At 41.3% G+C, this 25,149-nt stretch overlaps 2 protein-coding genes across 3 annotated transcripts; one reads left to right on the top strand and one right to left on the bottom strand.

The window, feature by feature from the left end:
- Positions 1-4,576: 4,576 nt before the first annotated feature.
- Positions 4,577-11,134, bottom strand: LOC115375459 (sorting nexin-16). The gene is made up of 9 exons (XM_030074857.1): positions 11,015-11,134; positions 9,348-9,695; positions 8,933-9,262; positions 8,166-8,252; positions 7,365-7,513; positions 6,636-6,705; positions 5,616-5,752; positions 5,223-5,423; positions 4,577-4,733 (listed from the first exon to the last, which is right to left on the bottom strand). The coding sequence occupies exons 3-9, from the start codon at positions 9,233-9,235 to the stop codon at positions 4,646-4,648; spliced, it is 1,035 nt and encodes a 344-aa protein (XP_029930717.1). The 5' UTR covers positions 9,236-9,262; positions 9,348-9,695; positions 11,015-11,134; the 3' UTR covers positions 4,577-4,645.
- ripk2 (receptor-interacting serine-threonine kinase 2) lies at positions 11,063-24,662 on the top strand. Of its 2 annotated transcripts, XM_030074856.1 has the most exons (12): positions 11,063-11,611; positions 12,445-12,598; positions 13,402-13,557; positions 14,469-14,626; positions 15,717-15,766; positions 15,928-16,089; positions 16,518-16,603; positions 19,169-19,270; positions 19,534-19,630; positions 20,885-21,085; positions 21,222-21,636; positions 21,667-24,662. In XM_030074856.1, the coding sequence occupies exons 1-11, from the start codon at positions 11,412-11,414 to the stop codon at positions 21,608-21,610; spliced, it is 1,755 nt and encodes a 584-aa protein (XP_029930716.1). In that variant the 5' UTR covers positions 11,063-11,411; the 3' UTR covers positions 21,611-21,636; positions 21,667-24,662. The 2 variants fall into 2 exon arrangements, with proteins under 2 accessions (XP_029930716.1, XP_029930715.1); XM_030074855.1 differs by having other exon boundaries at positions 11,064-11,611; positions 21,222-24,662.
- The last annotated feature ends 487 nt before the right edge of the window (positions 24,663-25,149 follow it).

Below are 25,149 nucleotides of genomic sequence, written 5' to 3'. Positions count from 1 at the left end.
AATCAAACAAGACATACACAACATGCACATACCATCAGAGCCAGTGTGCAAAAAAGAGAAAGCGATTATTACAAAGTGCAAGTGCAAAAAAGTGCTGCTGCACAGACAGAATACATATATTGTCCATCTATATTGCACAATGCCCTTAAAAAGTGCTAGTGCATATTATACAAAGTGCTGCTGCATAGTGTCAGAGGCTTATATGGGAGAATGGTTCAATTAAAGCCCTTTTCTGCCTTCTTTCCCTGAGCCTGAGCAGCACATAGACTGCCAACACACCACTGTTACTACAGTAAACTATTCACAAAATGAATGTTTGAACCCCTAAGTGTGATGATGGACTGTTGTGAAAATGACTTTTTTGGTTGTTCAGTGCGCTTGGTGTGGTCATAGCACAGATCTGTCCACACTGAGGTCTGATACAGGTCACATGAAAAGAGGAATGTGAACCGTCACGGTAAAAAGATCAAATCTGAGAAAACAAATCAGAATTGCTTGGCTACAGCTCTCAGCAGTTCAAAGCAATACATGTACAATGTACATAAAATATTCAAAGGAGAGCAGCTATGTGTGGCCGCATTAATAAATAGAAAGTGCATCTCCACCCCGTCTGTCAACTCTCCCTCTAATAAAGTAAAGCTGAACAAACTTGACCCTTCGATGTGGGGAGAGATTTTTGGATCCTGCCCACTCATCACTGCTGGAGGCAAATGCCTGAGCTGCTGGCACATCACCGACACTTCCTCATGTCAGCTGAGGAAGTTCAATGTATCACAACCATCCAGGTCTGGATTTACAGGTCAACTGTGGAAAGATTTATTGCATTTTTCACTGCAGTTTGGTTTTTGCTCGGTCTTCTCGTGTTCCAAGGTGAACTGAAGTGTCTGAAGTGTCGCACTGAGGATTCATGTGCAACCAGGCTGATTTCATTAAGGAGCTTTGTGACAGTGGGGCACAGACAGGGGCAGGCAGGATTATCATACTTCTGTTTCATAGAGGACGGAGACTCAGTCAGGCCAAGACAAAAAACGATCCTTAACAGCTCCAGCTGGATGCATGAACACAGGGCTCTCCCACTAGTAAATAAAAGGAGTCAATAAATAAGTGATCTTTCACTGATACAGTAGAAAGAGCCAATGTTTCATTGTAAAAGCTTAAACATTTTGATTTCAATAATTCACCCTCTAAGGTCTCAGGCTTTTTCTTCATATAACATTTTGGAGGTTCTCGGGAGGAAGAGTAAATGTCCCACTGGGTCGCGCCATCCGTCTTTCAAAGTTTCCAACTGTTACAGTAACCAGTTAAAATAAACAAAAGTATTAAAAATAGATGAGCTGCCTGCTCTTATTTAAACAACACACCCGTGGTTGCCCTGTTTAAAATCCTGCCATGATCTCCACACTGTATTAAACAAAACCACTTCTATTGATGCAGTCATTAATTAAGCTAATTAATGCATTTATTAGCAATTATTTAGATAAACATCTCTTCACATAACACATAGTAGTTATTAATATGAATTCTGTCTTGACGCATTGAGGAATATTCCACATTAATATGCAAAGTTACATGATGAGGTGAGCAAACATAGTAATGTGGTGTAAGTTACTGTGTTCAAGAATGTGTAGACAGACAGGCAGACAGACAGACAGACAGGCAGGCAGGCAGACAGGCAAACAGACAGACAGACAGACAGAGAGACAGCGAGAAATAGAGACAGACAGATAGACAGAGACAGGCAGGCAGGCAGGCAAACAGACAGACAGGCAGGCAGGCAGAGAGGGAGACAGAGAGACAGATAAACAGATAGACAGGCAGGCAGACAGACAGATAGACAGACAGACAGACAGGCAGGCAGGCAGGCAAACAGACAGACAGGCAGGCAGACAGAGAGACAGGCAGGCAAACAGACAGACAGGTAGACAGACAGAGAGACAGTGAGAAATAGAGACAGACAGATAGACAGAGACAGGCAGGCAGGCAGGCAGAGAGGGAGACAGAGAGACAGACAGACAGATAGACAGACAGGCAGGCAGGCAGGCAGGCAGGCAGGCAGGCAGACAGACAGACAGACAGGCAGACAGGCAGACAGACAGACAGTAAGTTGAGTGAGTACAGGATTTATACCAGTCGCATGTTTGTTGTTTAAGAAAAAGGGTTACATGCAAATTTATAGCAAAAATGAACTGGAAATGGAATGAACTACAGTGACTAATGACTCGTGTCACTGTTTTTGTGTACTTGTGTTTACAGAATTCAGTAATTTTACTTTGACTTAATGACATTTCTGGTTGCAATGTCCACTGCCTTTTAAATCACAGAAGACATTTGTTTTGGTGACAGTCAGCAAAGAAGAGGAGAATACAAGTTATTTTGTGGACTTGATTCTGCAGTTTCCAAATTTGACCATTATAAGAATCAAGTTTGCAGCATCCTCTTTTGAAAAAGTAACTCCATAACTTTTGAGCACATTCTAAATTAGCTACCTTTTACTTTTTTTTTTTTTTTTTTTTTTTACACTTATACTTTTAACCCTAATATCACCAGAGTGACAATTCTTCCAGAATACGATGTTCTAGTATTTTTCCACCTCTATTACAGCTCTTATCCTGTCTCTTATTGGGCTGCAGACACTGTGTTCTTGAAAACTGTATTGTATGTTTTTGTTTTTAGTATTTGTACCTCCATTGAGAGCCACTTTGGTTTCTGTTAAGTGCCATCCTCTGGAATTTATTGTCACCACTCTCTTGAGCAATTGTGTTTTCAAATTGCTAACAAATTAAGTTTGAGAATTCATCTGTTCATCTAATTCCATCCCGATGAGCCTCGTCAACATATGCCCAAATGTTTTATTGGATTATCTTGTTTTCCTTTCACAAAGAGAGGTTTACAGATTTTATAGTGTGAGGCTTACAGATTTTATAGTGTGAGGCTTACAGATTTTATAATGAGATTCGCTGTTCAGTCAGATGTTGCAGTTCATGAGTGAAGGACAGCTGTGTGTGGCCCTTTTAATCAAATCTTATTTGGACCAAAACGTGACACTGAACATTCAACTCAATTGGAATTATCATTAATTTTGACTTCCTCTTCTCTGACATGGATGTGCATAAATTTGCTCAATGTTCTGGCCAAATCTCCACGACTCATGACACTGACAGTGTTTGTGAAGACAAATTTGTGCTGCAGTTCTTCTGAAATACAAAATGAATCCTAGCGCTCAATAGGAAATTACAACTTTTTGACGAGAGTTTAGCTTTCTGAACCCCAAAACTGTTCATTTTTTCCACATCATCTTGCTCAAGTAAAACTAAGTGGAAAAGCTAATTTATGTTTCAAACACTGTCATAACTTGGCATTTGCATAGTTTGCTCCACTATTAATCATATGTCAGCTTTCCATAGGGTCTTAAATCATCTGAAATGAGCAATATGTGGGAATGAACGCTATGTGATGCTCTGTTCCTTTTTCTCACACTGGTGGCATGTTGTGGAGCCGCCCTCTGCTGCACATGCAGTCATTAAACATGAGAGAGAAGTCAGGTGAGGTCTTTTTTATGGGACAAGGTAACTGATTTATAATGTAATCTACAATGACATTGTTACTTTAGCACTCTCTTTTGGTGTGGGAGCTGTTTTCATTTCTTAAATTGTGGTGTGTGTGTGTTTGTGTGTGTGTGTGTGTCTTTCTTTTTTGACTTTGGGATTGTATTGTTTATGTTTTAATGATGAATGTCTTCTTTTCTGTCTTTCACCATCTTGGGACCATGCTGGAAATAAGCATTTATATGTTATCCCTTGTACTTTAGTGTCTGATAGCCCATAAATAAGGTCCATCTTTCTATCTAAGAAACCCACTTCATGTATCACTTGTGAAGCTGCCATTTGCTGCTGGAGAGAAAAATAATTTCCCACAGCAACTGTCTCGTGACGGCAGGACTGCAAGAAGCAAAGTGTTCCTGCCTATTATCTGAGAATGCTATGTTCAAGGTTTAGATAAATGCCCTTGGATGTGCTGAGAAGAGAACATCAAGTTCCCAATTTTCCTCTCATTTGGGCTCAGTCTGTTTACATTTGCTTTTACCTTTGTTATTACAGCGCCATCTTCTGGTTACATCTGCGTTCAGTTTCAGCACACCACAATCTTTGTTCACAGTCACGGCCGTGTTGATACGGACAAGCAGAATTCATTTTGGACATCACGCAAAGACTTAAATAGAATTTAATGACATTAATAATAATAATGATTTCTGAATTCATTATTTAAATTTCTAAGTCAGAACAGTTTCTTCCTTCTTTAAAGACAGACATTACAAAGGCACTTGTGTGTGTATGGCTTACACACTAAAATCAAGCTACACTAAAATGAGTTACCTGTAGTATCCTGAGACACTGGGGTGCATGCACAGCCACACACACACACACACACACACACACATACACACACATACGCACACATACTTGCACATATCGCCCTTGTCAAATGGAATAGAAACAAATTCAAATCCTAGCTCACATAAAAAAATTAAGCAGAAATCTGCCAGGTTTTAAATTAGACCGAACGTCTTTGTCCATCATTCTTGGTAATTCTGCAGTTCTGAGGTCCTGGATTTTCTGTTGCTTTCTTCCTCTACTTTTTTTTTTTTTTAAGATGGGGCTGGTGAATCACTGATAACCAGGGTGGTCCAGTAAGCTCCGTGACTTTTTACTGGTGCAGCAGCCTCACAACTGGAACTGAAAAAAAAAAGAAGAAGAAGAAGAAGAAGAAGAAATTAATTAATAAAAATCAAAGATAACATCATCAGCAGTGTCCAGCAGAAACTTTTCAACTGTCCACTAACTGAGGGAAATAATACACCCCAGAAAATAATACTTTTTTATCACCTTGGACTGTCTTGAATGTCTGATGAATATATAACTGCATGCCTCAATCCCAGTCGTTTCTGTTAGAACTGAGCTGATTGGCTACGCTACAGGAACAAACCATCAGCACTCCAGGCCAATGAGACTGTGCACAGGTCAAAGTAGACTCAGCCCATTCTCAGCCTGCGTACTTTAATTTGGGGGGGGGAGATGGACAGTCAAGGGAAATTGAGGGTTAAGTATTCCTTTAAAAAGGCAAAATTACAGCTAACAGACACTGATTTACCATATCTTGCAACAGTGAGTATCATGTCTTTAGCAATACAGAGGCAGAGCAGGAAGACAACAGGGCTGTTGTACCTTGTTGCAGGGTTTAATTCTTGTTCAGTCACACTAATGGAGTATTGCCTGCCTGCATCCTCTTCATTTTCATCTGTAGGTATCTGTCCATGTCCGGTCACATCTGTGTCTCCCTCTGTGTGAGTGCTGGTGTCTGTGACTCTGTGTCCATCCTCCAAAGCCGAAGGACTCTCAGGCAGCTGAGGACAATGTGACATGTCTCTGTGTAGGAATGAATAATCAGTTAACATACACATAACTGCAGACCTGGACATTACAGTATGAAAACAGTGTCTGTACTCATATTTCCCATGGAGATAAACGGCATAGGTATATTGTGATTCTTCAGGTTTTCTGGCAGACACACACACATACACACATCTGATTTTACCAGCGGTGTAATCACATATTTACTTGGCTTGTTTCACCAGGAGTGCGATGTGGTCCTCCCTCTCCTCCAGCGTCTTGGTCAACCTGTCGATCTCTCTCTGCTTGTCCAGCAGCTCCTTCTGCAGGCGGTGGTTCGTCTCCTCCAGAGTCTCACAGAAAGCCTGCACACAACGCAGCAGCAGGCAAACAACGCCACCCTTATTCTCAAACAAAAACAAGAGTCTGCATTGAGATTTGTCAGAGGTACGAGTCAGACATTTTGCTCCTGGTTCCAAGGATCTGCTTTCATAAGTAAAGAAACTGATTAGTTTCCAGTTTACACCATTAGGGATGCTTGACTTCTTGTCTAGAACTGAACTGATACTGTATTTTTGAGGCCAATACCCATATTTGGGAGCAATAAAATTCTGATTATATTAACACACTCTCGCTGCCATCAGCTCAGCTGTGATATACTGCTCTCCAAATCGCTGCAGTACACACTATTATAAACAATGAAGTCTACTAGACAAGCTAACTAATGATGCATTGTTTTTAAATTACCTCAGGTGCTTTTGACCGCAATATGTGTTGCATTTTTTTTTTTTTTATAATGGCCAACATATACAATGACACTGATATTATCAGCTGATATCATCAAGCCAAAACATCAGTTGTGCTCTGCTCTTGTCCACTGGAACAATAATGCAGGTTACACACACAGTGTGAGCACAGAGTTGTAGCAGTTTGGCATGTGACTGGTTTAGGGTTGTAAGTAACTTATTAATGATCAATTAATTGTTATTGACAGTTTGGCTGTGCAAGTCTCACTCAGGTTAGTTTTCATAATCCTGTTTTGGTTTTGTTGTATAAATAGGCAAAATTTAAAATATTAAAGTGATGTTTTGATTGTGGAAAAACATGCTTTGTATTTCCTATATCAAAACCTTACTAGATTATTAGTAGTTTTATTTCTGATGACTGCCAGCTACTGGAAATTTCTTTAAATTGACATCCTTGGAGCATATTGCAATACATCTAGAGCACGATGGAAAAAGAACTCACCCTGCTCTCCACGAGACTGTCAAAAGGACTTGGTGGGTTGTCCAGACACAGGAACTGTCTGACCACTTCACTATGGAGGGAGAGAGAGATTTTTTTTTGGCATTTCTGCTTTATTTGATAGTCACAGCGGAGATAGACAGGAAAGGCAGGGGAGAGCTAAGGACCTGAGGTCGGATTTGCACCGCTGCGATCAGGACTAAGCCCTGGTACATGGTACACGCTCTTAACTGGTGAGCCACCGTGGCGCCCTGAGAGAGATTTAAGAGCAAATTCAAACACAGCTGCAGCAGAGCTGCAAACTGGGCAGAGCCACTAGTTCTCAAAGTATTTTCCACATCATTTTTCTCCATCTGGAATTTTACTTTTAACTTATACTTGTGCTTGGTTTTTTGAAGGGTTTGTTTGTTTGCTTGTTTGCTTTTGCTTTGTTTTTATTTTCATTGCAAATGCTATGTGAAGCACTTTGTAACTATTTTGGAAAGTACTATACAAATAAAGTAAGTAGCATTTTTATAAAGATTATTTAACAATATCCACAATATTAGACAACTGTAATTCATCGCTACTGATGATGCAAAACTGGGAGATGTTCATGCCCATCCAAGTGTTGGAAATGCTCAAACAGTCCATCATACAACATTGCATTTGGGGAAATGAGGGGATCTTTACATGCAGAGCCCTGGCTGAACTTCTGTACACGCAGACCAGCACACCAACGCCCTGCTGTACCTGTTGATGATGTCTTTGTGCGCTATCAGGTTCTGCAGAAAGGTCTGCAGTCCAATCTGCCGCTCCTCTAGAAACTCCATGTCGTAGTTGTCTTTGAACCAGCGCTTAGGAGGCAGGGCGAGACGAAACCTGGGAAACAGCTCTTTCAGCTGCAAAATCAAGACAAGCCATGAAAATCTGAGAAATACAATAACTACATGATAACTATACTGTTATATATTATTCTATGACAAAAAATACCTCCTTCTTTTAAAGGTTCAAGGAGTCAAAGAACAGTCAAAGTGTGTGCATGGAGTGTAAACGAGAGGGAGGAAGACAGCAAGCATGCTAATGTAATTACAGTCATATACCTGAAAATATACATATAGTAAATATAACATAGTAAATATGATTCTCTTAGGGGCAGCGGACTGGTGTAGCCCTGCTCAAGTACTTTTGAACAGCACAAGGCATCCCTACAGCTTCAGGAGTGCTGTGCTGTCACTGATCCTATGCTCTGATCTTCTTGTAGAAAGGGGCGAGCAAAAGCAGAATCTCCCCCTCCAAGATAATAAAGTATGATGAAAAAGTCATTACAATGGCAGAGAAATAAAAGGGAAACACCGTCTAGTAATTGTACAGTAATTTATGCCTCTTTTTACTAGTATTAATGACAGCACTATTATAATTTTTCTATCCGTAGGCTACTAAGGGAAATTAATGTTTTAGTCTTTTCACACTCTGATGAAGGTGATATTGCTGAATTGTGGGTGCGTGTCTGTTGCAGATGAGTAAGGACAGAGCCTCATGATGTGCCCTCACCTTGTCGTTGAGCCTGCAGAAGTCAGCGTACCTTCTGAAGATCACCCAGCTGTTTCCTTGACTTCCTGTCACCAGGATCTTATAAACCTTCAACACAGCCACAAACACAGAAACTTATCTGTTTGAACCTGTGAACTGGCAGTGGCCGGTGTAATAAAAGCCATACAAGGACTTTGTCTTTTCTCAAATTAACATGTAGTTGAAAGTACATTTGTACTGAGCTACGTCCTCAGTAAAATATGTTGGTGCACACATTTATCACACCTACACACACACACTGTGGTCTGCAGGCATTGTCCTACGAGGAGAATGAATAATCTAATGGATAACAGCTGTTGCATACAGAGCGATTGTTCTCACAGTCACCTGCTTGTGACTGTGAGACTGTGTTGTGTCCATTCCACAACAGTATGGAGTCGACACACACACACACACACACAACATCAGCATTTATAAAAGGAAACCATATGATGTCAGTATGACACACATTATCGGACAGTCCATGCGTCTGTCTCTGAAAATAACACATATCCACCTAAAAAAACACATATCACCATGCTAAAGAGTCTGCTTGATTAAAACAGATGTAAAGAACTGGGCCAAAACAAAACATAGCACGCAAGTCTGCATCTAAATGTTGTAAAAAAGTGTAAAATGTTTAATTTATTCAAGCAATCAGTTCAAGCTCTGTGTTTTCTCTTCAAATGATTAGATTACCATAAAAGCTACCTTTCAACTTCCTGCAGGAAAGTTCTTTAAAACCTTACCGTGAACTTTGATCTCTCCTCCATGATCTCATGGCCCAGCAGCGTAGGGGTGTTCGGTCTCTCCATCCAGCTGTCCGACACACTCCCTTCCTCCAGGACTGATGATGATGATGATGACAAAGCCTCCACTGCTGCTCCTCCATGTCCACTCGGGCACCCCTCTGGGACTCCCCGGGACCCTACGCCCCTCATCCATGCAACACCCCGAGGAGAGGGGGGCCCACAGCTTTTGGGAGGGGTCCTCTTGTGCCACGACCTGCACCCCTCCACTGGGATGGGGACTGGGACAAAGGAGGCAGCCATTGGTGTTGTCCTGCAGAGGCTCTGATACTGTGAATTAAATTAAGGAGAGGAGGCAAAGTTTGTCAGTGAGCACAGTGGCACAGACTAGTAACATAGAGGCAAACATACTTACTTAACACCAGCTGGGTGGAAACAGTATCCCAAGTCAAAGCTTGGGGAAGGAAACAGCTGCTTTGATGCAAGTTTCTTTCAGTTTCTATTCGCGTCAACGATGAGGAGACGTCCCTGTAGTCTTGTGCGCTACTGTTTCATCGATATCGCTGGTATTATGGGTAAATCCATGGCGCGTTGTCGGAAAATCTCGCCCACGTCAGGAGCCTTTACGCGGCACTACCAGATTTGTTGACACCCTTTTCCTCATAGGAGCCTCGGGTTTCAGGGATCCGCGCGTCGTAAACACGGTCATGTGTTCCACGGTGTGTCCCATCATGTGTCCTCCTCCTCCCAGGAAGCAGTCTTCCTGTTTTACAAACAAAGTCATAAACACACAATGAGCCGGGTTTATTTACTCAAAGGAGAAGTTAAAAACTTTACGCACCAATATGTATTAATCCTGAGGTATACTGCAATTTACATAATTCACTCTCTCATCGACCCAAATCAAGTACACATTTGAATGAGGTTTTGCTTCATACAATATATGTATATATGATTTTTAACTATATGAAGACATGAGAAATGTACAAATGGTGCTTAGGATTGTTGTAAATATGCTATATGATACCAGTATATAGGTGAGTTTATAGTGACCTATTCTATTTTTTAATCTCCTATAGTATCACTGTTATATTCTTATAGTAATTTCCACAATATTCCTAAAAGAATTTATTGGACTCTTCTACTATAATTATGCGGGTATATAAAGAGCTTTGAGGCTGTAAATAGTGATACGAGGCTCCAAATAAAGATGAACTTGAACTATGATATTTTCCATGATTCCTCTAAATTCTGATATGTTTTAGCTGTTTTCTTGAGGGCCACAGCGACTTTAAAAGGCTGCTACGGTAAAATAAACAAACAAGCCACGGACACCACAGGCAGCTGTGAGGACACTGCCGCAAGATTAAATTGTTAAAGTCATAACACCGCCTGATTTAAAAAAAAAAAAAAAAAAAAAAAAAAAAGATGAGCTCACAAGACGTAGTTTCCCGAACTTCGACCTATAACTTTAAATCAAGTTTTAAAGTTATAGGTCTTTTTTTTTTTATTAGAATAGCCTGATCTCCTACTGGGGGGATTCCCACATGTTTTGGGAAATCCGGGCATTGCGTGTCAAGCTGATATTACTTGGGGATGAGAGGGGGCTTTCACATGCAATGGGGTGTGTCTGTCAAAAAGTGTTTCCCTGCGTTCCAATACCCATACTACCATACTATTAAGTAGGGAAAAAAAGAATTAGTATGTCCCAATTCATACTAAACTACATACTTTGTAAGGGCAGCTGCAGTACATACTAAAAGTAAAAAGTATAAGTATGCGATTTGGAACGCAGGGTAAGGCTCGTGCAAACAAACAAACAAAAAAAACGCCCCTCGAAATGGATTTGTACACTGTAAAATCAACTATAAATTGTCTGAATGGCCACCAGGTGTCAACTTGCAAGCGCACCGCAAAGTTTCTTCGTTCGTACTGTTTGCATCTCATGATCTGAATGCGTATTCATCCCTGAAAAGAAGAAGTGTCCATGCTGAGGCGAAGGTTTTAGAAAGTTAGTCCCTTCGGTGAGACGTGCCCCTCATAAACCCGGAAGTCCTACGTCATCCGCCACAACAAACCCACCTGCCATAAATGACAACAGAGCCGCGCCGCTGCCTGTTGTCCCCGCTCGGTCCTGTGTCAGCCGCCCGGTGCCAGGAAAACAAGAGATGATGAATGGGCGTCTGAGTGAAACCGTGTTTGTGTAGTTGTGGTCGCTGCGTCACTAGTACGACGTGAGAGCCAGCAGGCGGAGGAACCGGGTTAGGTGGCTCTTTTTCTGGTCAGCCGTTCTCCTCCGCCGCTTTCCAAATGAAGGTTAGCTTAGCTTGCTAGCAGTCTGCGCCGTCTTAATGGACTACCACACATGAATGGGACAGTTCCTCTTCAGCTGCTGCCAGAACGGACACTTCTGCTTTCTGTGGCTGGGTTAGTGGATGTTAAATTCCGCCGAGAGTGTCTGTGAGAGCTCACCGCTGTTATGGAGCCGTACACGGCGACAGGCTGCGTGAACATCGGCAGTCTGATCAGCACCCTGCCGGTGATCCCCTACCAGAAGCTGACCGACCTGTACTACCTGAGCAGAGGCGGCTTTGGCACCGTGTTCAAGGCTCAGCACTCAGACTGGAGGACCACCGTGGCCATCAAGTGCCTGAAGCTCGACTCTCCCGTCGGGGAAAGGTACCTCAACACTTCATGCTGTTTGTTTGTGTGTTTGTTAGTTTGTTTTTCTTGTAAGCCATGTGCAGCCTTGTGAATGTAAGGTGGGCAGTGACGCCCCATGTCCAGGTGTAAAGAGGGGGGTGACCACCAGGGATCCGTCAACTAAAGGTGCCAATACTGGGCTGAAATACGACATTTGAATTTGAAATTTTACCCTAAGACTAACATGTGATTCCCAAAGTCCTAAGTAACCTGTCAGAAATACAAGCAAAGTGTTTGATTTTCTTAAATTGAGGCAAACAGAATCTTGCGTTTCTCAAAAAGTGGGAAGAAGAAGGACTTAATAAAATAATACTTTAATTTGTCCACTGACCTGAAACTAATGGTCCAAACCTACACTGCCAAGTTAGGGAAATGGATCAGATCAGGGCTGCATAAGGAGAAAATTTCATATCTCGATATTTATGCCAGATGTCTTGAAAGTGACTGTGAATTCACATTTACTTGCAAATTTTAAGTGTAACAACAGTGAAAATTAAGCAAAGCATAATAATACCAAATGAACATGTAAAATGCAGTTACTTTGTGTATTTCAAGGAACTTTATTGTCATACCAGCTCACATTTACACGTTAGTGGTACGAAATTAGGACTCAGGTATTTTTTGGATCATAACAGACCAATCACTGTCCTAGTCCAACTAAACCCTAAATTTGATATAGTCTATATTGTTTCCTTTTGAGAATTTAATATCTTGTATGTTCATATGTAGATAATGATGTGATAAGGCTATATCATTCAGCCCTACTTGATATCGATCACTAAAACTGACTCAAGACAACCGTGTTGCAGGGAGAGGAACTGCCTGCTCAAGGAGGCAGAAGTGCTCCACAAAGCCAGGTTCAACTACATCATCCAGATCTTTGGCGTCTGCAATGAGCCGGAGTTCTTCTGCATCGTCACGGAGTTTATGAGCAATGGCTCTCTGGACCTGTTGCTTCACGAGGTAGCCTCCCGTCATAAAATCATGTCAATAAATCAATACACTGGATGCTAAAAGCCGTGGCCCACGATTGCTTATTTGCTGCTTAACCTGACACATCAGAGTTTATAGTCTGGATCATGTTGTATAACTCTAATCCAAAGCTCTAACTTAATCTTACACAGGCTATAATTGTGGGCATGCTCTTAAGTTGTTGATTTTTTTTTTTTTTTCATTGTTCCAGTAAAGGTTAGGATATTTGTAGGTGCTGGTATAGGCTAACCATACACAATGATGCATCGGTTTGCAGTAAAAGTCACTCTGTCTCTGTCTGATTGTACAGCTCAGTTGGGTTTTCACCTCTAATAGAATATTGAGAAAATGTTCAATGTTTACAGTTTCTTGTTTTTCCCACATGACAAGCTTACATCATCTAATTCATCATAGTGAAAGAGTCACTTTGTTGTTGGCAAGTTGCCTTATATTGTGCCCGTTCATGCCATGTTATTATGCCATGGCATTCTCCAAATGTCTCCCTGTGTGAGAGCAAGTAAAAGTGAAACCAGAAGTGTTCATGATATTGGATGAAAAAGGGAAAAAGAAAAAAAAAAAAAACTTGGGTTGGAAAAGCTGAGTTTTGGAGGAAGTAGTTGGGGAAATTCCAGGTTGTCTCAATGTTTTGCATTATCTTTTACATCATGCTTTGTGTGTGTCTTCTGTCCCTGTCCCTCTGTTCTCACCTGAGCACATTTTTCTGTCAGTACATATAGGATCTCAGTATGTAGACTTGTATCTTTATGCTTGGTCTCTCTTGTTCCTTCTCATAGAAAGACATGTACCCTCTGCTTGCCTGGCCTTTGCGGCTGAGGATTCTGTATGAGATTGCCTTGGGGGTCAACTTCCTTCACAACATGACCCCACCCCTTTTACATCATGACCTGAAGACACAGAATATCTTGTTGGATGGTGAATTTCATGTCAAGGTGTGTGTGGGGTGTCTAGTGGGGACAGTTTCCATATGAACTGAATAATGAATCCAGTATGGTCACAGTGGTAGCTCATATGACAGAGAGAAAAGTGTATGGTTTTGAGAGCCTCAGATAGTTGGCATGTCTACTCCACAGCTATTACAGTCGCCTGATTCCCTGTGTGAGTGCACATGGTGCAAATGACTAAAGACCATCTCTCTAATATAGTGATGCTTAAGTTATCACCGGTCTAATTAAACTCTTATATGAACCACAGAAAGGGGGCAGTTATGGATTTACATACAAATGAGTTTTTCATCACTCAAAGCCATCTTTGAGCATGGACTGCTTGAAACTCAGTCTGACTCAGCTATGCAATCAGTATTCGAACAATTTTTTCTTTTGTTGAGTTAATAATTCTTTTACAGACCTTTTTTAATGATTAAATAATAGTTCAAGAAAACTGGTTTGAATCAAACAAGAAATAGTTTAAGGAACACCGGGAACACCTAATTCCTCAAAGAAATAGTCTAGAAAACTATTTTCTGTGACGAATTGGTGTTCCTACAGCTCTGCTTTTTTGTAGAAAGGATGCAAGATCAATTTGTACTAATAATAAGGCACATCGTGTCCACTGATTGGACAAATGGCTAAGCAATTTCTGTGCCACGCCGTCAAAAGATCAGTCCCAGCTCTAGTTTTCGCAACAGTTTTCAGCAGAAGCTGCCAGTGTCAGCGGGAACTGCTGTCAAACACTTAAGAGCAAAGGTGCTTGCAGTTCTGTGTTGTTTCTAATGTGAGAAGCTGTTGGCAGTTTTAAAAATGCAGAGTAGAATAAACATAGACTTCATGCTCCTTTGGAGAATACATCATTTTCTAAACCTGCCCACCCTTTCTCAGTGGCATCATGCTGATGTTTTGTCCAGATTGCAGACTTTGGCCTGTCAAAATGGCGGCAGCTGTCCGTCAGTAAAGGTTCAGGGTCCAAACCCACTGAGATGGGGGGAACAGTGATCTACATGCCCCCTGAGGAGTATGAGCCTTCCAGCACCCGTCGGGCTGATGTGAAACATGACATGTACAGGTAAGACACAAAGCCTCACAAACTTGTAATTTGACAGCCTGAGAACCAAGCTGTCTAATCTGCTTCTAATTTCTAATTTGTTCTGTCAGATTGGATGGCCCAGGTCATGCCAGCCATATCTGTGTATGTAATGTGGAATGGGGTGCGTTGCTGAGGTGCAGTGGCCACTCACCGATACATCACACTTTGTTCTGATTGGTTGTTGGCCTATCCATTTGCATCCAGAGGCATTTTGGTCTGCAACCATTGATAAAGCCCATTGACTATCTACAGTACCTCTTGGAAATCCCTTTTCCTTCTGTGTCAATTATTCTCTGATGGTAAACTTTGTTAAAATATATTTATAAACACATAAAGGGGTATTTATGATGGGGATCTGAAAGTGCATTTAAATAGCTCATCCTAAATATGGTCATAATCTGGATATGATCCAGTTTCCTGAATTCTTGTTGTATTTAAACCTACTCAATATTGCCTTCAGCTGTCATTTGCATGCAGTTTTGAAATTCCACATGCACCACCGCCTCACCCATTTATAAATTCTGCAGAAGTACTTGAGAAATCTCTTGTTGACCGTAACCTGGTGTATGTGGTTTCTCGACAGAATTAAAAGAATGTTGCCGAGCACAGGCCTCATTGCAGGGTGAGGAGGTCTCTTAAATGGCAAGGTGAAACCGTGTGACAGCTCGGGTTGGTTTGTCAGCATACCAACGTGTTGGGCATCGGGCCAAGACCTAAATCTGTTTATCATATCAATCACAACCAGCCAGACAGAAGCTCTGATCTCAGTAATCTGTCGGAGAGGCCATGGTATCTCTAGTTCTGCAAAACCAGAAGAAATATACTAAACTCTTTAGTTTAATCTGAATCTCCCCTTGACTGTGACTGGCAGTCTCTCATGCTTCTTGGCAATAAGTGTAGATTGCTTCAGTAGCTGAGTCATGCTTCACTCTTCCTCAAAACAGCCTGCCTGGAATAAAGGCTGTGCTTGTTGTAACGTTCCTTCTCTGTCAAGGGGAAAACCAGTTGAGAAAGATGATGCAAGGCTCATTTAAACAAAATGTTTTTCCCCTTGATACGTCCCCTTTAGCTATGCCATCATCATGTGGGAGGTGCTGTCCAGGCGGATTCCATTTGAAGGTAACTATTTTTTACTGTTTATTACATTGTAGTTCAATCAAGAAGTTGAATTCATACCCAGGATTGGTCATTCTCTCATCAATTACTATGGCATTTGGAATGTTTTTCACCATCTGATTAGCAGTAATAGCTGGGCTTTATTTGTGTGTATGCGTGGCCAGATGCAACCAACCCCATGCAGATCATGTTCAGCGTGTTGCGGGGAATGCGTCCTGACACGAGCCTTGACAGCCTGCCCGCTGACATCCCCAGCAGAGAGACCCTCATTAATCTCATGACCTGTGGCTGGACTGCAAACCCCGATGAACGACCCTCCTTCCTCAGTAAGGACACACAAGCATATTGTGGGAAGTCATTTTGGCAAAGGAATAACAATTGAACTCCCTTGAAAGAGAGTTTGCTCTGCTTCTCGGTACTGATCCCGTCTCAGTTTTGGATGACATATCACTTCACACTGAACAATAGGAACAGCCTCTTTGCTAAGGGCTGAATTCAACTCTGACTGAGCAGGGTTTAAGGATTAAATCCCTCACGTTAATGATTAATGAAGGAAAATTTACCATTCCATCACCCTGCTGCATTCCTCTGTCTTTGACCGAAACTCCATGCATTTCCTTTCTTTCACAAAATGGATACAGGCATGTGGGACAAGACAAAATGTGATGCTGATTAAATGTTAAAGTTTAGTTAGTCTCATCTCCTGTATTCTTTAGTGTCATATAAAAGTGTGGTGCATTCTCTGCCATTTTAGAGTGTCTGATTGACCTGGAGCCCATGGTGAGGAACTTTGATGAAATCGACTTCCTGGAAGCCGTGTTGGAGATCAAGAAGTCAAAGGTTTGTCAGGAGTCATTGTCGTTGAGGGGACAGATGATGCTTGAATTGTTTATGGCAGACTTTTGGTCTGCCCTCTTTTAATGTTGATGATGATGATGATAAGAAGAAGAGGGATAAGGGCGCTAGTAACCCAGAGGTTAGGAAAACTGATCTTGAGACTGGAAGGTTGCTTGTTTTGAGTCCTAGGCCAAGTAGCAAATCTGTGTTGGGAAAGTTATACCCATTTTACATTGGCCTAAAATTCCACTACCATCTGGACCTTGACCTTAGTGTAAAGTGGTTACCCTGGTGTTTCAGTCCCATGCTCTGAACTCTACAACAGTCCCAGGGTAATCATTGGCTTTAGACCAAAATGCCTTTGGATGCAATTGGAGAAACCTACAGCCAGGCAGAGCAACAAAACGTGACGAAGCGTCACAACTTTGCCTGCCTCAAAGGCGCTCCTCTGTCTGTCATAATATCAAACCTGCGGCATATTAGATAAACGTTATGATTAGCCTAACTCTTGGCCAGGTTGGCTGGAAGCCTGTCTGAACGAGTGGGGGCCCAGACGAATCTTCCATAGTACATAAAACATGAGTTCACAGATTTGTCTGGTTCCCAGGCTATAAAAGTGTTCTAAACGAATAAAAATGATAGCACATAAAGACCTGTGCTTGTCTGTTTGTCCAGTTGGAGGAGTGCCTCCTTATTCAGCGACACATATTTAGAATTCTGATTTTTGCTGATTGTCTGATGTCTTAACGATTATACCGGAAAAAGGAAACAATGACGTGTACCGTGACTCGAAGTGGATGACTTGACAAGTGTGCAGTTTAATTCCAACTTTCCACAAGATTTGTCCTTCCTCTTTTTAGTTACATTGTGTGTGTGTGTGTGTGTGTGTGTGTGTGTGTGTGTGTGAGAGAGAGAGAGAGAGAGAGAGAGAGAGAGACAGCGAGAGTGAGACTCTGATTATATGGAAGAACACTATCTGTCTCAAGGATGTGGAGGGCCTAGAGTACGTAGGTGGTTATTTTAACCAAGCATGTTCGATGGTTTGTTAGAGAAGTTGTGCAAATCAGTGAGTCAGCTGGTGTGGTGCAGGGGTCATCAACCCTATTTTTCCAAGGGTCAGACACTTCGCCTGCTGGACTTTCAAATAACAAAAAATACATTTATTTAGACCTAAATAGTCTATTATTGTTTAATATTTTTACTTTCTGGTAAATTTAATGTTTTTTTTAATAGTCTATATCAGTTCTAACAGACTCCTTGACCGATGAGTAATGGCTCCAATCTGTAATTCTTGAAATGTAATTGCAGAATGCAGTCCTGACTAGCAGGAAATATTAATTAACTTTAACTCTATTAGGCAGTGTTTTCATTGGTGAAAAGCCTTTCAAATTGTTTGTCAGCCAAGCAAAAGCCAAAATGTCATATAAATGAGAGCTTGTGAAAAATCAGTTTGTCCCCATGCTTGCATGAAGATATGCACATATACATCGACACACATATTTGGGGTCAGTAAATCATTCCCGATAAAGTTATTTCAATCTCAGTAGTTTTTGGTGTTATGTCAGTATGGGGATGCGTTTTTTTCCTCCTCACATTTTCTCAATTCTTTAATAATCTGCGGGCTGGATGTGCTCACAGGCCACCAGCTGATGATCACTGGTGTATTGTTTGGTTGGAATGAAAACTTGTATTCTGAGCCTTACATGGCACATGGTTACCTGTCCCTGATCTTCTTAATGTCTGCTCTTTGACAAAGTGTTGATATGTTTATATGTTTTTATGTAAGAGCTTGAGCCCAACTGATACCTGGACTATTAGGGCCAATATTTGTGAGTAAGAAACTTCAGAGAACGATATATTGGCCAATAATTGGTTTTATTTCACATAAAAAACACACATTTGTAGCAAGAAAATAATCAAATTTGGCAATCAAATGTACTTTATATGGACTTGATACTTTAGAGGTGAGCAGTAAACTTCTGTCATACACTGCTCTGCCACTCACTGCTATACAAAGTATTGTAACAGTAGAGTCTGCTGGGCCAACTACTTGCAATACTGTTTTTAAATTATCTTAAGTGCTTTTTTGCAATATGTGCTGTGTTTTTTGTGCATATCAGCCAACTTATATGCCAATGCCAGTATTTCTGTGATGAGCCCAATGTTGGCGAGCTGATTTATCTGTCAGGCTCAAGTAAAAAAACAACTGCAGTGCTGTGTTTACGTTTCAGTTGGATTGTAGGCAGCTCGATTATACGATAAGATATATCATTATTGACCTGAGTCTCTGTCGGTGGAAGAAGGAGGTACTTGGTGTGGTGGTTTTGTGGAGTCTGATGGTGGTCAGCCCAGCCTGGTTGATTTATGTTATGTTATGTTTGTTTGGGGGGAAAAAAAGGAAATAATAACGGGTTGGGTTAACACACTATTATTTGTTTGAGTTTGGTATATCTGATTCAATTCATTCCTTCTTAACATTTATTTGCCCCTAGTGTTGCAGTTGTTCTTGCCAACATGACTCATTTCCTTCTTCCTCTTTGTCACCCACATGATCTTCTTCCTCCACAGCTGATGCAGAGGACAGGCTGCTGCTCGGCCCAGCCAGTGTGTGAGAGGAGGAAAAAGGAGAGATCACTGAACATCCTGAAGGACAACCCCAGTCCCTGGCTGGTCAGTATTCACTTAAGCGCCCTGCAGAATATAAGGGCCAATAAAGTCTTGTTGGGCTAAAATGTTGAGGGGATTTGGCTTACATTCAGTCATTCAGGCTTTAAATAAATGTTTTTGGCTGAACTACTTGGATTCTGCATAGAGAAAAGTCAGTTCATTGGCAGAGAGTAAACGGATGCAAAAAGCAAAAAAAGCTATTATTTTACTCCTTGTCTATTTTTGTGGGCCTGTATGCTTACCATCACTGTGTGTCCCTGCCTCAGGAGAGCTCCACCTCAGGCTCAGGCTCCTGTTCTTCCCAGGAAGCTGATATGTCTCAGCCAGCCTTCCTTACCAGCAGCAATGCCCCACCCTTTAAAGGTAGGTACAGTGGAGTGCCCCAGTAGCTCACCTGGTGGGCTGCATACCATGCATCAAGGCTTAGTCCCTTGCTGTGTGTCGCCCCTTCTCTCTCCCCTGACCTTCCGTTTTGTCTCTGCTGTCACATCAAATAAAGCAGAAATGCCAAAAAATAATCTTTTAAAAAATAAATGAATTGATAAAAGTAATTACACCATTTTCCAACATGAACACTTTGAAATAGTTTAGTGTTTGGCCATCCTGTTGCCTGGTGCAGCTCTAGTTATTGGGTCGCTGTACTAGTACAACACATCAAGCTTGTAGTCTCACCCTGACAAGGCTAAAATGACAGAGTGTTTCCACTTGTGAGATGTAAAACAAAGCTTAAGCTTTTAGGTGCTCAGGAGCAGCACTGTGCAGTGCTTAGTGCAATTATAGTAGGCATTGTTTAGGCCAGTGGTTGTTAACTGGTGGGTCAAAGTCCAAAATGTGCTGGAGGCTGATTCTGAGCGGACCAGAGGCTTGTGGGTCCACTTTGTCCAAAAAGAAAAGTTTAAGTGAACGATAACAAATTTCTGGTACAGTGGATTTAGATTACCATTTCGTTATGCACATGGAACAATTTCCCAAAGTAACTTACCAAGACAACATACAGGCCTAGTCAGAGACTATTAATTTAAAGACTTTGGCCTAATATCACAAGCCATGGCTAGCCTGTAGTTCAAAAATATGTTCTCTTTTCAGTTTGGAGGCCTGAAAGGGTTTTAAGGCCTGGTTGTAGCAGTGCTTGGTAGCTTTGTGAATCACAGCACTTGTCATTCTGAAAAAATAAATTGAATTGCTCTAAAGTTAACCAATCTGTTGACTATATTCAGTCAATGACCAAGGACAAATGTGGCTCGTGTGGCTAGACCAGTTGAGAACCGCAGGTTTAGGCCGCTGAGTGCCTGAAGAGCTCTGCATAAGAGAAAGGCCCTCAAACTCCAGGCAGAAGTCCAAGAGGTTGCAACACACTGGAGGCTGGTTGCACATTCCTATAGGAAGTATCTCAGTGGTTTTCTAACTGTTGAGGGCCATTTTATTCAGCAATTTTCATGGTTACAACACTGTGCACTGTGAGTTTTAAAATCCACAGGGTTTCACTCAGTCAATCAGCCCCCCTCCCATCTACAGTATATAATTAGTTCTGACTAGTTTGATATGAGATTTTGTATGCAGCATGGAGTTTATTTACTAAGTTGGTATATCTCACATCTTGTTTTCCCTCTTATCTAGAAATGTCTCCATCATCCTTCATGCCCCACACTCTGGAGTCTCCTCAGTCCCTGAAGGACCACAGCCTTACCAACAACCTGAACGAGTACCCAGGGAGCGCCCAACCTGTGAATGACTTGAACATCCCCATCAAACTGGGTCTGCCCATCACTGAGTGTGAGACCCATCTGGATAACCTCACTCTCAAGCCGCAGCCACAAAGTACATGATGCATAATACTGCATGCTCACAGTTCTAAATAATCAAATGATGAAATGGCCATGAAATTTTGTTCATTACCAGCTCCTCTCACCGATGGAAAAAAATCTGAACTCTTCCTTTCTCTTTCCTTTTGCAGGAGACTACTCTCCTCCGTTGCACCCCAACAATGGCACACAAGGCCCCATGACGCAGTGGATCGCAGAGCGGCGTGAGGAGATTGTCCTCCAGATGACAGAGGCCTGTCTGAACCAGAGCCTGGACGCTCTGCTGGCGGTCTCACTGCTGATGCAGGAGGATTACGAGCTGGTGGTGAACCAACGCACGCGCTGTGCCAAGGTTCGCCAGCTCTTGGACACCTGTAACCGCCACAGCGAAGACTTTTGCCGCGTTGTCGTGCGGAAGCTGTACGACAACAAGCAGTGGGGTTTGCGGCCGTACCCATCTGAATTGAGCTCCCCTTCTGTCACCCCAGTCCCCAGTGCACCGCCTCTGTCCATGCTCTACAATATTCCCAGGAACATGTAGCAGCAGTCACAGCCAAGCAGTGGGAAATTGTGCAGACTTCAAAAGACTGTGTCAACTTTACACTACACTGTTTATTCTAGTTGGCTCCATTGTCATCAAGATGGTCATCCTGGCTCCTGCCCAGTCAGTCTCTCACTTGAAAAGACAAGTTGGTCCAATGATTGGCTTGGCACCTTGACGCTGTGCAAGAGGAGGTAGAGATGCTTAAAAAAAAAAATGTTGATTTTGCAGTTTCACACTTGCAAAGTCCAGTATGACAAGTTATATTCAAGTAATCAATTTGGAGTGAACCAGTGGTTTATTTATGGATTTAATTAGGTCAGTTGTCAAGTACATTATTTATTGTTCCTTCATGCTGAATGGATCTGGTCTTTCAGTCTTTCAAACCTTTTGTTAGATAAACCTTTTGTTCCCTAAACTTAACGTTGCCAGAAAGTGAAAGCTTAATTATGTAGCCTAGTCGTCGTTTCTTTTGTGGCCTTATTTGTAGAATGCAAACATCTTATGTACTCAGTAGATCTGAGTGTGATACATCAGTAAGTAGGACTGTTAAAAGGCTGAAACATCTACAGCCAAAAGACAATAACAACTGTTTATTCATATTGTTGCAGACTTCTCTTACAGTAGCTCATTGCTGTCACGGATTAATTATCCAGAATTGTTTACCACCTGAATGCAGCGTGAGTTTGTGGCCCACACACAGTCTGTGAGCATGTCTGTGTGTTTGTATTGAGGTACATAACATAAAACAGTGAAGGAGCCTGCAGTGAGGTGTTGTGCAAGGAGGACTGCAGAGCTAATAATAGGAGCCTAACTACGTGGTCTTTAACATAATATGGGGTCTTAAAAATAATATTGTCAGCAACTTCACAAAACTTGGCCGGTGTGTTGGAATCTGTTGATTTGACTTGATTGTGGCAGTCCAGCTGAATGTAAAACTAAACTGGAAGAGTGCACTCAGTAGAGTCCAGGTCTCCATCAGGCATATCTCCTCTTTTCTAGACTAGGCTACCCCACATTACATGCTGAGCAAAACTTAGGAGAGACTCGGCAGCCAATCGTGTTGTCAAATGCTTTTCAGATTACAAATTAAATTGCGTTATGATTCAAATATAATACAATACAGTGTAGAAAATACACAAAGCCTGTCGAGTTTAGCTGTTTCTTGTTCTCTAGGTCTTTCAGTTTATTACACACGTTATACCAGTGGTTGGGAACCAATGGCGCATGAGCCATTTCACTGATGGTTGAACGAGCTAAGCAATGAATGAAGAGAGAGAGAGAGCTTAAGTTGCAAATACACACATTTTTCAAACATTTTGAATCACCACAACCATGAGAGGTTCTTTATCATGCAGACATAGCTGTGCACAAGAAAAAAAAAATTAGGCTGATAGGCCTAGTGCATTTACAAACACACAATGCACACGACCAAGTGCAAGACCTCCTCCCAGTTATAGTCTGGTTGCAGCCCAAGGAGAGGGTGTCTGTGTGTTTTTGTGTGCGTGCCTAGATTAAAAGTGGACCAAAGCAATCTGCCTTCGGATTTCTAATGGTCTTCTCATTAGTAGTGTCGCTTCTCCCAGAATTACTCGCAGAATTAAGGCTCTTCCATGGACTCTTGGTTGGAGTAGTTTTTCATATGAACACATATAAGATAATTGCAGCTGTATGTATTTTGTTTGTCACATCTGTGGTCATAACAAGCTGCTCTACAGAGGCATAATACATGACAGGAGTAGATTAATCCTGCCTTGTTTGTAGCATGGCTTAAAGCATATCTGTGACAGTTAAATCGTACTGAAACTGAATCAATTCTAGCAAGTACTTGCACTATACAGTATTACTGATGAGTTAAAGCAAGCGATCTGCTGTTTTACAGTCATAGCACAGGTCTGTGGAAGTACAGTCACGTTTTAATTTTATTTTTAACAGTGACTGTACTTCAGCAGCCTGAAATGACACCAACATGTTTGTCAACCACAGTGTTCTCTCTGCCAAGTTCTCATAGTCTGAGGTTTGCAAAGTTCAGCAAGGTGTGATCTTTTCACTTGCACATGGGTACAGCTACCCACACACAGACTGTTCATGTCATTTTATTTGTCTTCATAATAGTAATACCTGTTTGTCAACTGCATCCACTTTTATTTATTCATGCAATCTCAGTGCCAAAATACCATGTAGGTCCCATCACAGGTTTCTGTTGTCTGTCTTTACTTTCCCCCCATGTTGTTTTTGTCAGATGCCTTACTGTCTTCACCAATGACTTCACCTCCTTAAAATGGGTGCTGAATTCTCTGTCGATATATTCATGGATTATATCTTAATGGGCCATAAATAACCATTATCAGTTACACTCCTACTCCAGCTTGATGCTTGTTAATGAAGAAAAATACAACAAAACAAAACAATGGAATACCGACTATAAATATTGTCACTTTTTCTCATTTTTCAAATGTAGTAATTGAAAAATTATTACATTCATTATTTTTTCTCACTTTTTCTTTGAAAAATTAGGAGAAAAAGTGACAATGGAATACCAACTACGAATATTGTCACTTTTTCTCTTTTCTTTTCAAATGTAGTAGTGGTGTAGCAGAGAAATACATCAGTTGATTGTTAAACAATTTTACTATTTTTTTTTTTGTTTGTTTCCATTGTTGTACATTACTATTCTTTGTAGATATACTGTATCTCCATAATGAGAGTATAAGCAAATTACACACCAATAAGTAACTTTGTGTTTTCAACGAACAACAGAATCGTGATCTTCCTGAACTCCCACTGTAACCAAGACTTTGTCTGGAAAGTGGATCGTCACTGGTTATTCTTGGAAGTTTAATCATTACAGGAAATTCCACAAAATGTCACTGCTGGGAGTTTCTTTGACTACAGCGTCATTTAGCAGCGGACAGTGTGAAGGTCCTACAGAAGGCTCCCACACTCCTCTGGACTTGTATTGCCTTGTCTTTGATAACTGTGCCTCATATTCTGCTTTTGGTTTAAACGGTAGTTTTGCGCAAAGCCTTTTTACACATATCAACCAGGAGGGGGAAGAAAATGCTACCAATTTGGATGTGTGTGTGTGTGTGTGTCAGCCATAAATATGTTGTAATATTTTGTACTGTAAATGATAGTTTCATCATTTTATATAAATATTTTTTTTCTGTGATCTCACACATTGCAGTAAAGTGTTGGTTTGATATTCTTAGAATTGCCTTTTGCAAAAACTGCAGCCTACTGTACTTTAGTGCCCATGTCATCACTGTCAGTAGATCAAGGAGGACATACAGTATGATGTAATGTATACAGTATGTATCAGTTGATGTGTCGGTGTGGTTTCAACAGGAACAAGGACTGTGTTTCAGATTCTTCATTAAAATGGGTAATCTCTTTTCACCTGTCTGCTTCATGTCTTTATTTCAGATTGAATTTTGCCTAGTTATAAACTGTTATGTAATTTCTGTCCATGCAACAATAATAAATATTGGTTTTGTTCCACCACCACAGATGATTTGCTGTATCATCATAAAAGGCCA

This window comes from Myripristis murdjan, chromosome 17 (genome assembly GCF_902150065.1).
Source record: "Myripristis murdjan chromosome 17, fMyrMur1.1, whole genome shotgun sequence".
Classification (NCBI taxonomy): domain Eukaryota; kingdom Metazoa; phylum Chordata; class Actinopteri; order Holocentriformes; family Holocentridae; genus Myripristis; species Myripristis murdjan.
This window is presented reverse-complemented; position numbering and strand designations above follow the sequence as displayed.